The sequence below is a fragment of the Chiloscyllium plagiosum genome, unplaced genomic scaffold (assembly GCF_037043375.1).
Source record: "Chiloscyllium plagiosum isolate Xiang-an unplaced genomic scaffold, Cpla_swu_hap1 HiC_scaffold_10, whole genome shotgun sequence".
Classification (NCBI taxonomy): Eukaryota; Metazoa; Chordata; class Chondrichthyes; order Orectolobiformes; family Hemiscylliidae; genus Chiloscyllium; species Chiloscyllium plagiosum.
This window is the reverse complement of record NW_028270148.1, coordinates 50,793,993-50,809,979: the sequence shown is the minus strand read 5'-3', so window position 1 is coordinate 50,809,979 and position 15,987 is coordinate 50,793,993. Positions and strand designations below refer to the sequence as shown.

The 15,987-nt window shown below is 38.4% G+C and overlaps 1 protein-coding gene across 7 annotated transcripts in view; it reads right to left on the bottom strand.

The window, feature by feature from the left end:
• Positions 1 to 15,987, bottom strand: part of LOC122552829 (tyrosine-protein phosphatase non-receptor type 14-like) — a 272,039-nt gene that overhangs the window by 26,940 nt on the left and 229,112 nt on the right. For all 7 annotated transcript variants that reach the window (XM_087991330.1, XM_043695821.2, XM_043695830.2 and 4 more), the window contains 4 exons: positions 13,219 to 13,282; positions 11,021 to 11,099; positions 7,944 to 9,415; positions 7,083 to 7,232 (listed from right to left, as the gene is read on the bottom strand). In XM_087991330.1, the coding sequence (XP_087847456.1) occupies positions 7,083 to 7,232; positions 7,944 to 9,415; positions 11,021 to 11,099; positions 13,219 to 13,282 (1,765 nt within the window). The remainder of the gene's footprint in view (positions 1 to 7,082; positions 7,233 to 7,943; positions 9,416 to 11,020; positions 11,100 to 13,218; positions 13,283 to 15,987) is intronic.

Genomic DNA, 15,987 nt, shown 5'->3' with positions numbered 1-15,987 from the left:
AGTCTGTCCCAATGTGAGTCAGTTTTATTTCTAAAGTAGGACTTTCAGAATCCTACATGGATTTGTGCAGCTTTTGAGCAAAATAAAATATAATTCTGCAACTAAAGTTCCACCCCACAAATTTGTGTGTGCGCGCATGCAGGAGAGACAGAGCGGGTGTGTGCATGTGGTACGAGTACATGTGGTACGAGTACATGTGAAAGAGTGTGTGTACGTGTGTGTAGGCTTGGCCAAGTATGTACGTGAGTGTGATGGGGTGTAAGCCTGTGAGAGGGCGCGTGCATGGGTGTGAGTGCGGGGAGTGCATGTGTGTGCACATGAGAGGGGGGGTTCTGCATGAGTGTGTGTGTGTATGTGCGCGCACTATATTAAAGTTGCTAGCAGTAACCAAACTTCCATGTTTATTCCAGAACTACAAGAATTGCAGAAGTTCCACCTCAATATTGTACATTTTTTCCAGCTGTAGAACTCTTTTCAACAATGAAACTTCATTCCCTTGTATGTAAAGATTTCTCTGTTGAATTAGGTTTGATGTATATAAGTTGCCTCAATCCCTTTCTCAGCTCTTCTGCTGTTCAAAAACTCAACCATGCCTTGTCAGACCCACTCTCAACTATTCCAATATTCTCCTGTCAGGTTTCCCACTCTGCATAAACCTCAACTGAACCAAACATACAGCAGGCAGCTTCCTATAAAAGGTCATACACAGCTACTAGTCCTTTAACCTATTTTGCTTGTAACCTTTCTCCCCCCTCCATTGGCAGTGGTTCAATCTGCCATTTAAGAGCCATGTTCTGGAATTTTGTCCCTCAAAGCCCTTAGCTCAGTCTCCTCCTTTAAGACCACACTCACTAAAAATTGCACCTTTCAATTAAGCTTTTGATCACTTTTCCCAATATCTCTTTCTTTGGTTAATCCCTGATTTTTAGTTTGATTACACCTCTCCGAAGAACTTTGGGATGCGTTTATGCACAAAAGGTGCCATATTAAAGGTAACTTAAGTGGAACTCACTCAGAAAATGCATGGAATTTCCGAGACTACAACTTCAATTGTCACATTTTCTGAACAGAGATCAGTTGTTTCGGAGTAAACAGGTTATTATAAAGGATCCCCAGAACTATTTCAATATATACACAAGTATAAAGCAGGTGTTAGCAGCCATATTCACAAACTGTATTTATATTACATCTTTACCCTAGACAATGTGTCAAAACTCTTTTATTACTCGGTTTCTCTTAGAAATTTGAAGATGAATTGTGAAACACATTGGGGACTTCTAGACATATTGTAAAAACGTCATCGGCACACTACTAAAACTTATTCTGTAAATTCTCTTCAGGACTTTGTTGAATAAATTATAAATTTGCTAAATATGTCGATTGGGCTGCAGGGCAACATGAGGAAGAAATTAGGTCAATTAGAGCAGACCCAGCTTTTGATCAAAGAGAGCACAATGTGAGGACAAGATGGATTCCATTTCCCTACAAAGAACAAAGAAAATTTACAGCACAGGAACAGGCCCTTCGGCCCTCCAAGCCTAGCTGATCCAAATCTACTGTCTAAACCTGTCACCCAATTCCTAAGCATCTGTATCCCTCTGCTCCCCACCTACTCATGCATCGGTCCAGATGCATCTTAAAAGAATCTACCTTGCCTGCTTCTACCACCTCTGCTGGCAACGTGTTCCAGGCATCCACCACCTTCTGTGTGAAGTACTTGCCACGTGTATTCCCCTTAAACTTTTCACCTGTCCCCTTGAAATCATGATCTCTCGTTACTGAATCCTTCACCCTAGGAAAAAGCTTATCTCTAGCCACCCTGTCTATACCTTTCATGATTTTGTAAAGCTCAATCAGGTCCCCCCTCAATCTCCTTTTTTCTAATGAAAACAAACCTAACTTACTCAACCTCTCTTCATAGCTAGCACCTTCCATACCAGGCAACATCCTTGTAAACCTTCTCTACACCCTCTCCAAAGCATACACATCCTATTGGTAATGTAGCGACCAGAACTGTACACAGTATTCTAAATGCGGCCAAACTAATGTCTTGTACAATTTTAACATGAGTTGCCAGCTCTTATACTCAATACCCCACCCAATGAAGGCAAGCATACCATATGCCTTCTTTATGACTCTATGACCTGTGCAGCAACCTTCAGGGTACAATGGACCTGCACTCCCAGATCTCTCGTTTCCCAAGGCTCTTCTGTTCATTGTATAATTCACTCTAGAATTAGTCTTGCCTAAATGCATCACCTCACATTTGTCTGGATTGAACCCCATTTGCCATTTTTCCACCCAACTCTCCAGTCTATCTATATCCTCCTGTATTCTTTGACAGTCCCTTATGCTTTCTGCTACTCCACCAACTTTGTGTCATCTGCAAAGTTGCTGATCATATCAACAGTACCCTCTTCCTGATCATTTATGTATATCACAAACAACAGTGGCCCCAACACTGACCCCTGTGGAACACCACTGGTCACCTTTCTCCATTTCGAGAAACTTCCTTCAACTACTACTCTGTCTCCTGTTGTTCAACCAGTTCTTTGTCCACCTAGCTAGAACACCCTGCACTTCATATGACTTCACCTTCTCTATTTGTTTACCATGGGGAAACTTATCAAACGCCTTAAAGTCCATATATATGACTACCTCAGAACCATTCTCACCCAGTGTCCTACCTGAACAAGTCTCGATTGGTGGATGAGTCAAACTGAAATTTACTGCAGTAAGGCCATCATCACACTCCACATTTTCAGGTGAGAGAAAGTGAGTGGAGCCTAGATAAACCATTCCATAAAATGTAAGATCATTAGACTTGTATTCTAAATCACAAAGTTTCTTTGGTTTATTTCCCCTAGGCAAGTTGAAATTCTGGATAATTCAAACTAAAATTACATGCTGAGTCAGACTCTCAGGTAGATTTGTCTCATTAGAATGGCTCTGGACCTTTCATTAAATAACAGGATAAAATGTAAGTCACATTAGGTGTACCAGCCCTATAATAACAGGCTGGTAATGTGAGGGGGGAGGCACTGGGAGAGAAGCTCAAAATCTTTGGATAACCTTGATATATTATTAGTAACAGGCACATCAACATCACAGTTGTTATTCAGGTGGCCAAATGAACTATCGAGGCAACCAAATAAGGATCATTTTCCTCATACATCACCATTTAACTTTCACCAGGAGGCTGCCACCATAGCAAATACATTTGCTCACACCCTTCACCCCTGATTGTCAGGACTAGCTCAATCGCCCCAGTTTTCTGCAACAATTCCAGATTTTCCAAATTCCTTCCAGCAAGGGGTCAGTTCCCACTTTTGATCCTGGTAGTGCTACTTCTCAACACCTGACAAGACTCATCCTGAGTATGTGTGAAGTTGGAGAAATGGAAGGGGAGAAAAGAGATGGGCAGATAGGACTGCAAGGCAGAAGATCTCCTTTGAGCCTGTTTGACCACTCAATATAAGATCATGGCCATCTGTCAATCTTCTCTGTTCCATTTTCCAATCTGCATTCAAAAACTCTTGACTCCCAATGGGTCAAAAAAGATAGATAATGGGTCAACAGCACCTTGTACCCAAAAATGTCTTACATCAATTTCACTTAACGTATCAGTAACTCACACCCTCTTTTGTCGCATCACATTTGAAAGCAAACAATCAATAGCATGTATTGTTTCAGCTCAGATATTTTTGCTAACTCAATTATTTTCCTTCAATACTGGGCTGTAATAAATTCATGTTTTAAATTGTTTAGTGTGTTGACAAGTCTAGATTCATATTAATACTGCAGATCAAATGGAAAAGGGAGAGAAGGTATAGCAATTATTTTCATTAATAGCTATACCTTTACACAGCACAGAAAACTGATCAGAAATACTGCCTAAAAAGGATTAAAAAGTAAAACATGTTGTGAAATATTTAAATTGGCTTGGGAATGACATGTCTCTCATACCAACACTTATCCAAAAGATAATAATAATAAAAAGTAATTTGTTCAAGGCTACAAGATACTCCTTTGGACTGAGCCTTCATTTGCTAATGTTTTCGTAACGATTCAAAATAAAGATAAAGAGACAGAAGAGTGGGGCGGGGTAAAAAAAAAAGCACCAACCTGGAAAATATTTTATTTGCAACATTGGGAGCCCTTTCACCTCAAACCTAAAAGAAACTGTCCATTTCCACAGGCAGAATATAAAAAAAGACTAGCATATTCTCACAATGGTAAGAGATTGCAGAGCTCTGGGATGCCAAATGCATAAAAAACAGGTTAGTGTGTAGGCACAGCAAGTAGATCAGAAAGTAAATATAATGTTTGTTTTGCAAAAAAAAAATGAATACCAAAGTAGGGAGGCTATTCTTCATTTATAAAGGGTACTTGAGAGAAAAAGATCTAGAGTACAACATTTCATCTTCCTATATACGGTAGTACGGAAATACATTGCAGGCAGTTCAGAGAAAGCATTTTAGGCCAATCCCTGGAATAAGCAGTCATCTTTTGTGGAAAGGCTAGTCAAGTTAGGCTTGTATGCACTGGAGTTTAGAAGAGGAAAACATGTCTTCATTGAAACATACAAGATTCTGAGGGGGCTCAACAAGGTGGATGTGGAATTGTGGGAAGGATGTTTCCTCTTCTGGAAAAATCTAAAAACAGGGGTCACGGTTTAAAACTTCAGGTCACTTATTGAAGGCAGAGACCAGGAGATTTTGTTCCTCAGAAGGTTTCAAGTTTTTGCAACTCTCTTCCTCAAAAGGAAGTGAGACAGTGAACTAGCCTATCATTTCCTGTTTTCTGTGTTCCTTCATTTTGGAATAAAGGAGCTACATCAGCTATTTTCCAATCTAATGGAACCTTCTCCAAATCTAATGAATTCTGAAAAATTACAACCAACACATAATTATCACACTAACCACATCTATTAAGACCCTAGAATGGAAACATCAGAACCTGGGGTCTTGTTGGCCCATACTTCCAATAATTTGATAAGTACTATTTTCTTGGTGACTGTTATTTTCCTGAATTTCTCCCTCCCTTCCAGTTCTTTATTGACAGCTATTTCTGAGATGTTGGTTAGATTTTTATTGTGAAAACCAACACAAAATACCAGTTTGATTCATTTAGATTTCACTCCTGTTTGATCTTTTTGTCATTTTTCTGTATGTTCTGCCCAATCTTCTGACCTGCCACCCTATTTTGTACAATTATGTCCTTTTCCCTCAAATATAACCTTTAACCTTTTTAATGAACTATAGATATTGAGTCCTTCCCAAGGAATTGTTGGATTGAATCTATTCTGCAAATTCTGCAATATGGCCTTAATTATCTGTGGCTCTGAAACTAGCATTGATTATTGCAAAAAATCTAAGTAGTTCACTAATGTCCTTAAGGAAGGTTATCTTCCTATCTTTACCTAGTCTGGCCTACATTTACCTTGAGACCCAGAACAAGTGGTTATCTCTTAATTTTCCTTTAAAATGGCATAGTCCTTACTCCATTCAAAGGCAATTAGAGATGAGCAACAAATACTGTCTTTGGCAGTGACAGCCTGATATCATCAAAGAAAAGAAAACTATTCTTAAGACATGGATGTAGGTTTGCTCACTGAGCTGGAACGTTCATTTTCAGATGTTTCGTCACCATACTAGTGGTGTATTCTCGTGCAATCCGAGAAGCATGGCATTCCAACCAGAACTCTATCAACAAACACATTGACTTGGATCCCATCTACCGTCCACTGAGAAAAAGAACAGGACATACATCACCATAGAAAGCAACGTCACCACAGGAAATGACATCACCGACCCAAGGAAACCCAAACATATAAATAGAAAGCAGGAAATACCAGCAATGCTTCGTCCAGAGGCTCACTGAATATATTACCTAGTATGGTGACAAAAACGTCTGAAAATGAACCTTCCAGCTCAGCAAGCAAATCTACATCCAGAACCTCAAGCTGAGCTACAAATCTTCTCAATACTCGTTAATTCCTAAGACATTTTTCTGACAATTGGGACTTAACAAACGAGGTCTATATGGTTGTGTCAATAGGTCAGCAAAAAGATAGGGAAATTGCTACACAAGCCTTGATGAAGGAAAGATCCTAAGAGCCACAGGGATAACTTCAATAAAAATAACAACACAAATGGTTTTCAAATATTCAAATCCAGTACTATGAGTCAGTTGTGCTACAAATATATAAAGATTACAACTTTTTAGTCATTCCTCTTTGGTAATTTTATTTAAAACAGCACATTATGTAATGTCAGAGCAGAGTAAAGATTAAATCATTTATAACAGGAGGGAAAACCTGTTGTTTTGCAACCAATGTAGGGCTTATTATTTTATGCAATACTTACATGTAAAGACACAGAGTTATACAAAGAATACCTATAGAAGCTGTAATACCAAAACAAAATATTTGACATAACTGGGTGGCTTTACTGTTTACTCTCTATTCAACAAAACAGTCCCAATCTCAGGTACGATGCCAGTTACCTTAACCACTCTTTCCATTATTCAACCTAACCTTCAATGTTTACTTGGATTCTACCTCCATGACTAATCCTGGAAGTAAATTCTATATTCTTGACTCACTGTATAAAGATATCGTAAATCTTTCATTACGTCTTGCATTAATGGCTGTTAAATGACCAAGTCTGCTTTTATATAAGCTTATCTCAGCCTTTCATGGCTTTAAACACTTTTATCATATTTTAACATAATTTCCGATAGTCTTGTGAGGAAAGGTCCTAAGTTTATTTTACATTTGTGTTATCTCGAACCAGGTGGCAACCCTAACGTATGCTATCGCATCACCTCAATTATAACTCAAAGACAACATGACATGTTTAGCAAATGACAAGCAGAATGATTCCTCAGAACATAATATGTTTAATGTGAACTACTGATGTTATTACTTCTGCTTTTGTCTTCAGTAATATGTAAATAATGTTCAATCCTGAGTCAATGAATGATCAAACAAGTCAAATTGAGCAACATAAAAAGGCTGCAAACAGGAAGGTTATTTTTGTAAGCATTACAATTTCTTTCACTACTTGAAATATGCTCACCCTTTCATCCATTGGGACCTTTGAAGTGTCATCTTGGCTGTCCTCGAGCACTGGAACCCTGGCCATTGATAGTCCATTGAGGGCCGCCCACTTCAGTGGCCCTATCTTTTGGGCTTCTGCTGCTGCTGCTAGTTTCTGCTTTTCTAAATTCTTTGGATGGGGAAGAAGAAATGCTAATGTCATTGGCACTGATATTCGAAAGTAAAAATAATACCAAATTTTTTATCTTTCAACAATTGGCTTAACAAAGATATTGAACCCAGGTGACCATTACAAATAACATTCTTTTGACTCCAAAAATATCCATAAAATACTGTTCTGTTTATCAAATGTTAAGCTTTACAGAATTAAGCACCATTTTTCACTTTTTATCAGCAAATGAATATAACCAGACTAGGAATGAAAAATGTTTAGGAATGGCATAGTGATTTCATTTAGCTGAATTAAAACAATTAATTGAACTCAATGATTTATGGGAGCATTGAACTGACTTTGGATTTTAAAAAAATGGAGATAAGGCAAAGAGCTTTTAAAACAGATTGTGCTTAAACCCAAGAACACAATTTCCCTTGTTCAAGAAGTGGATCTGATTTTAATATTTTAAGTATTAACTTTATAAAGAAAAGTAAACTTTAAGAAAATTATAATATGATTGTTGTATTTTTTTCTGCAGGAACAACACACTAAAATCTCTATTAATACAGATAATTATCTCTCCATATAACAAAAGATATTTTATAATTTTTGGCTATACAATATGGATATGGAACAAGGTATCTCTAACCCTTTGATAAATTCTAAACCAGCATTTTTCCAGTTGCATAAATATGCATCCATGATATTAGAAATAAAGAGAATTACCCTCAACATGATTTCCCTTTCCACAATGCTGTCTTCAGTAGAAAACAGTTCCGATACAGGCCTTTCTTTGACTGGCTCCTTTTTGACACGCTCTTTCACACTGGTGAGATCAGGCTCAGAAATGGATGGCCCAAGTGAAGACCCATTAAGTGTCATCTGTTCATTTCGTGAGAATGTATCCAGTTCAGGACCTGGCAGTTTGTTCCTGATAGCAAACTCTGACATTTTAGCTTGTTCCTGTCTTAAGGCACCATTGCTTATACTTTTTTTGTTGCCTGGGTATTCAGGAGGGGGTTTGTTTGGTATTTTTGCCAATGCTGCCTGCAGCTGGGCTCGATAGTCTATATTGTGATTAAATGTTGGTATTTGGACATCATAGTCAGGGGTCTCCTCTTCATCTTCACTTTCACTGCTGTGAATTAGCATTGTGGCATCCGACAGTGTCTTCTTGTGATGATATGAAGGTTGCTGTTGAACCTCTTGAACCTGGTCGTCTTGACGGCGTTGGTCACGCATGGTGTTCCTACGTTGAGGGACTGAAGCACTTAAAGTTTTCAGTGCCATGGCCTCCATACCTCGTACCATACTACTGATTACCTCTAGGCTGTGACGTTTGTTAACAGCTGCATGATGTTTGGCTGTTGTGAGGGGTTCACTGACCTCCTGCAAGGACTGGTGTACGACAGGTGAACTGTCCTCTTGAAACGTTTTCACAAAGAGCTGGACCCGCCGACTGACTAAATCAGGGCTACTGCCACTAACGTACTTATGGCGGTGACTGGCAAGGTCTGGTGTACTAGTGGCAGGCCGAGGACGTGGATATGGAGGGGGTGGTCTACAAAAATGGTTTCTCAACATGTGGGTAGTACTGTAATTCTGAGTACCTTGTAATTGCATATTGGCAAGCTCTGGTGTGCTTACTGTGTGTGAGATTGCACTATTTGCTGTCCGGGTAGATGCTGGATGGCTGGCATTTTGTTGAGCAGAAGTGGCTACAGGTTTACTGTAACTGTGCTTTGACCCATATCGAGAGGGATATTGCGATCGCTCCCTAATCTCCGGTTGACTGTAAACCATAGGTTCTGGCTGATTGTATGCATGAGTATTTCCAATATTAAGGTTTCTCAATGACTGACTTTGACAATCCATATGAATGATGCCTCGTTTCATTTGCCTCATTACAGTCTCGTAGTCAGGCGTAGGCCTATATGAGGGGACAATGATAGCACTGTGCCTGTGGCTGGGGATGTAATCTGCACGCATGATGTCACTTCCAGGAATGCTGAGATTAGAAGACACTGGTGATGCCTGGATGAAGTTTTGTGAATGATTCAATGAGTTCATGCTAGAAGCACTATATACACTGCCATTTGGCACAGTTCCATTCATGTAATTATATTCCACTGGACATCTGTCCAAACTAGACTGAGATCTGCAGTAGAATCTTTCCTCATTGCCATGGTAAATGCTATCTAAAATAAAGCATGAACAATTAAAAATTGTGATTAAATGACTGCAGTTTAAAGCTTTACTATATGCAAGATCACAGAGATGATACCTCAATCTACAATAAAATCACTGCCTTTATATACACAATCTGTGTTACATCTTTCAGGGGGCATGTTAATATAAAAATAGGGACGATATGCTTCAGTTATACGGGGTATAACTGAGACCACACCTGGAATAGTGTGTACAGTACTGGTCTCCCTATTTAATCTAAAATGTAAACATGTAGGAGGCATTTCAAGGAAGTCTCCCAGACTAATACCTGGACTCATTAAGTCTTCTTATGAGGGAAAGTTGGACAAGCTTGGCTCATATCCATTAGACTTTGGAAGATTAAGGATTAAAACATCAAAAGTGAGAGGTTTTGATTGCTGTGGAGAGGATATCGCCTCTTGTGGGAGAATCACTGTAATAAAAATTAAGGGTTGTCCAGCTAAGACAGAGATAAGGAGAATTATTTCTCTCAAAGTGGTTAGTGTCTTTGGCACTCTCTTCATCAAAAGATGGCAGAGGCAGAAGATTTGAATATTTTAAGACAGAGGCAGACAGACTCATGATAAGCAAAGAGGTAAAAGGTTAACAGGGGAGGAAGGAATGGAGAGTTGAGGTTAAAGTCAAATAATGATCTTACTGAATGGTGGGGTAGGCTTGAAGAGCTGAGTGAAGATTAGAGTGGTGCTGGAAAAGCACAGCAGGTCAGGCAGCATCCGAACAGCAGGAAAATCGACATTTCGGGCAGGGGCCCTTCATCAGGAATGAGCCCTCATTCCTGATGAAGGGCTCCTGCCCGAAATGTTGATTTTCTTGCTCCTCGGATGCTGAGTGACCTGCTGTGCTTTTCCAGCACCACTCTAATCTTGACTCTGATCTCCAGTATCTGCAAGTCCTCACTTTCGCCTGAGTGGCCTATTCCAGATCCTATTTCCTATGTTTGTGTGTAATAAGACATGCTTACATCTACTGCAAGTGAGTTACAGGAAAAATTCTTGATATGTCAATGGTATGAATAAGGCATCTTCTCATGATAATTGATTCTAAATGCGTTTGCCAATGTATTCACACAGCTTACAGCACACATTAAAAATACATAAAACTGAAGTGAATAAAACTAAATACATACTCAATTCAAATAAGTTTTTCACCAGCAGAAACTGATGTAATGAACAAGAGACCAGTTTTTCCCATTCATCCAATTAAATCCAGTTACATGTTCTTTCCTTTTCCAACTTTTCTCCACCCATTTTCTGAATTATTGCATAGTTATTATGGGTCAAAATGATGAACATCCCTGAGTTATTTTGATAGCCATTCAATTGCAGGGCTTCAAAAAAAAAGGACTGCGGATGCTGGAAATCAGAAACAAAATAGAAACTGGGCAAAAAACTCAGCAGGTCTGGCAGCATCTACAAAGGAAGCAGAATTAATATTTTGGATCCAGTGACCCTTCTTTAGGGCAGTAAAAGCTTCACTTAAGCCACAACATTGTCATTCAGCACTGTTACAACAGTAATACCACCTCGAGAAATAAAATAAGATATACTAGATACACCAGAAACTAAAATAAATACCTTGTGAGGTGTTTGTTTCAGTATAATGCTCTCCGTACTGTACATGCATTGGTGACATTATAAATGGCTGTTGCCTTGGCTAAAATCAAGCAATAAGAATTATATGAAAATTAGAAGCAGCACTATTTGCACTTAAGTACATTCGTATAGCTATTAATTTTGTACTGTAATATCTCTCAGAAACGGATATGAAAACTGACAGTATTTAACATCTAACACTTTTTTTGAAAATTAAATCCATTATATTGTCATAATATCAGAGGTGATCTCTCTCTTTGCCCTAATAACATGAATGTTTGAATTAGGTTGACAGGTTCATTGTGGTTCAATAAATTATGAGCTGGACGGGTTTCTTTATCCATTGGAAACATTAAACAACTTCTCTGCTGAAACAGGACATAGATTGAATCAGAAAATGAGAAAAGCTAGAATATTATTTCTTGCAAGATAACATATTCTTGGAACCTTCATTGTAGGCAGATGTATTATTTTAATTGCAAGAGAGTGAATTTCCCTTCCATTTCTTTTATTCCATTACCATAACTTTGCAAAAACCCCACAGAAGTGCCATCAATGCAAGGACTGCAACTATAAATGAGTATGACCATCACTAGCTCAGATTAATTGGTGACTGGACACCAGTGAACCTTATCAGAGTCCCCACATCCTGAGGAGAAATTTGGACAGGTGCTGATATGTATAATTTTTAATGCAAAATACTAAGCTGGCGAGGATCATGAATTAACAAAAGTGCTCGGTTGAAAATCGAATCACACGTTTGTTCTCTGATTATTATGAGAAGAGGTGCTTAAAAGTTAAAGATGCGACTTTAAATGTTATCCAGTCTTACATCATTGGTAGAAATTTCCAGTAATACATAAATCAATACAAATTTTGAAATCTGAATTTATTTATACAAATAACCTCTAGAAAATCATGACCCAAGGATGGAAGATGCAAGAATTAATTTTGTTAATGGTCTTCATTGAATTGCTCTAATGATTCATTTGGTAAATTAATGCATTGAGTTAAACAAATCGAGACCTCCCAAATTAGCAATCCCAGTGCCACGCCTACTACTCATACATATTGAAGCTAGTGGCAAGACCACAGGAAATCACAATTGAGCTTCAGAAAGCATTACAGCTGGCTGGCCCAGACTCACGAGGTGGAGCAGATAATAGGACATAAGAATGAGATGGAAGGATTTCTACTGAAATGAAGCAAGCACAGGATCTTTAATTTAACATGGAGCCAGGTGAAACGGGAGCCGGTTGTGAAATAATGCGCTTTCCAGAGACAGGCACTGAGAATACCGACCACCGATTAGCCACATTCTGTGGCTAAACACCAATTTGTTTTGCAAAGAGGAGCCTCAACCAGCTTTAGGCCTCCCTGCACCCACTCCTCTGAATTGAAGGTGCTCAGAATCTGTTCCAGGCATAAGCCACGGACTCCAATACAGTTCGGGTCAGTGGCACACTTTCACTGCGAAATGGGTATCTGCTAGTCCCCACTTTGGTGCTAGTTTTGGGCCAGTAAAACAGGCTTTTATCTGTGCCATCTTAATTGACCTCAGTGGAGATAGTAGTGTAGGTGACCACAGTACCCCTGAGTGAGGAAGGGTAAAAACAGCTATTGCCCTGATCCTGATTTTCTATTCAATTAACTGGACAGTTAACGAAAGTTGTCCTAAACAAGTTCGTATCATTTCAACTCTATCCCTTCTAGCATTTTTAGTAAATAGATCATATCTTAACAAAACATAATAAAGATATTCATCACATTATTACATCAATTTTATAAAAATTTTACTTCTAATTAACACAAAAATCATGGGTGGGACCTTTCCTAGAATATTTTCCAGTGAATTAAATCCAGGAGACAAGCTAACTGCAAAATAAAGCAATTTGAGAGACAGTATATTAGTGTAGCAAAAGGAAAACAAAAATGATATTTTCTAACTGTTTATGTTTAGAAAAAAAGTGAAAGCAAACAAATCAATCCAACTTGATGACTTCTGAGCTCCCGATGCTTTAAACATGTGAATTATCTATAGGATTGTACTCACAGGAAACACTTTACAAAATAAGATACAAATGAGAAGGTTAAAACAAAGTTAGTAATATAAATAAGCCACTGTTTAATTAATCATTGCTATCCAATGCCACGTATAGTACTGGTGATAGTAAGCATACCAAAGATGATCTGCTCCATGTGGGTCGTCTCCTGATTGGTGTCGGAGAACATGACTGTGTTTGTCTGTGAGAAAATACCACAAAGTGTTAACAGTCCAAGAACGGAACTTGAATAATCCTCCTCCTTGAGGGACTTATTGCTCTGTTACAAACACATGCTTCATAGGTTGCAAATCTCCAGGGAAAGAAAGCCATTCTTCACACATATATCCTCGATGCTCAAAATGCAAAAGGTAGCTTCAATAAATAAGTAAATTTCTTAAAAAGATTCATTGAAAGGATGCAGGCAGTACACTTAATACCCATCCCTGTTTGCATAACTGAGTGCTTGTTAAGTTATTTCAGAGAACAGTTAAGAGTCCATCACATCGCTATATATCTGGAATTGCAAATATATCAGCTGGTGTAAGGACAATGGTGTATATTCCCAAAAGGATATTAATGAACTAGATGTGTTTTTTATGACATTTGAGTAGTTTCATAACTACCAATACTGAAACTAGTTTTTTGCTTCCAGGTTTATTTAATTAATTGGATTCAAATTTTCCAGCTGCCTTAGTAAGGTTTGAACTCATAGTTCCGGATCATTAAACCAGGGACCTGGGATAGTAGAACAGTAACATGACCACTATGCTGTCATACTCTTGTAATAAAGTATTCTAAGTATTAACCTTTAGAGATCATGCTCCAATGGTCTTTCTCAATCAGTTCATGCAGAGAAACCTTCGTACTAATGAAAAACACAACTTTTCTTTAAATCAACAAAACAAACACCAGGGACAAATAAGCTATTTTCCCATTGCTTCGATGCCGTGTAGCTTTTCACTGTGGCAAACCACAACAGGAAGTTACTTTTACTAGGTCATGGCAAATGTTATAACACAAAATCACACACCTTTTAAAACATTAATACCTGAAATATATCTGGTTGAGTTCAAAGGCACATTATTCTAGTAAGCTGCATCAATAATCTAGATTTTTAATTTCAAGAATTCTACAAAAATGGTTAGAATCAAATCTTTAAATGACACAAACATTCTTGGAAGTACCACTGGGTAATTGCGGCTAACCTTGCGCCAAAACCAAGACATTGACCATTATCACTTAGTGATAATGCAAGAATGCAAAAAAATTAATGTGTAGAGCTAGATTGCAGGCATATGTAGTACTATAAAGATGCCTAAGTTCTCACATTTACATCCATATTAAGCAGGACCTATTAAATTTCCTCTGCTTTAGTGCTATAAAGGGCTGTGAAGCTGATTAAATCTGAAGTTTTACTTTTAATCAAAACTGCCTTGCAAATAACAGGAAGATTCCGGTCAAACACCTGACTTACTTCCCACTAAGATTCAAAACTACTTTTGTTTAAGACTCTTTGAGATTTAGTTGAGGGCTCTTTTTTGATTCTTGGGGGCTACTTAGAGTCATAGCATCACATAACACAGAAACAAACCCAACGTTTCTGTTCACAGTCTCATCTTTTTCATTCTGATTAACTCCTTCATCAGATGGTGCATAACCAATGTTCCCTCTTAGTTGCATGGAGATCACTGCATCATTGCTGTTTGCAGCATTGATTTCTGGTTCCAGAAGTTGCTGCTACGCTTGCACCTCAGAGGGCCATGCAGAAGAAATAGAAATTATTGGGAATGCTGGCAGTCATGTAATGGCATCAGGAGCTGAATGGCCCTGATGGAACCCAAACTGTGTGTCACTGAGCAGGTTATTACTGAACAGGTGCTGTTGATAGCATGGATGATGACTTTACTGATGATTGAGAGCAGACTGATGGGGTGGTAATTGGTCAAGTTGGATTTATCCTGCTTTTTGTGTACTGGATATATCTGGGCAATTTTCCACAATGTTGGGTAGATGCCAGTATTGTAACTGTACTGAATGACCTTGACTAGGGGAGTGGCAATTCTATCTTTTGAAAGCCAAGACAGCATAAACACCAAAGATTTCATACATACAAACATTACTAAGTTTGGAATCTAGAAATTTTTAAAAACATTTTTGAGAAATAACTCCACCATTCTGTATTGAAAATGGGATCATGGAAACATCTGAATGATACAGGTGACGAATGATTCGAATTTGACAGACTGTAGTCTGGGTCTGGACATTCCAATTAAAATTGCCCAACTAATTAAGTTCTGAATGAATTGCAATCATTTTCTTAGATAATGTATCAAATACTCTTACAACCACATTATAATCAGCCCCCCCCCTCCAAGCTATCAAGGTATACACACGTCTCCTCCAAATCACAGCCCCTACTCATCAGCTGATGGATTCACTTAAATCTCTTTAATCCCTTTTGCAGTTCAAAAGTAATCGATATAATGTTGGACACTGCCAAATTTTTATTCACTTAAGGAAATGCTCTGCATAATCATTCGTTGATCTTTACGAGGTGTTACAGAATACCTAGACATCCTCCCTGTACATGCTCTTTTGAAAAAAATTTCCAAATTGTATCTTTCTTTCTTTGCTAATAGCACTAGGTTAACTGCCCCATTTATTGCTGAGGCTGAGCACCAATCTGAGAGAGCCTGAACCCAATCAGCACTCATTGGTACAACGAAGACTGAGACTTCATTCATCTTGGTTTCATTTTCTGATTCTTATCCTCTGCCTTCTGAAGGATATCCATCGATTGGTAGCGATGCAGCCAAAGTCTGCTCTAGATCCTCGAATTATAGAATTTCTGTCACCTACCATGTCTCTTGTCCAATTAAACGTCCTGAGGCTCAATAAGAGCAA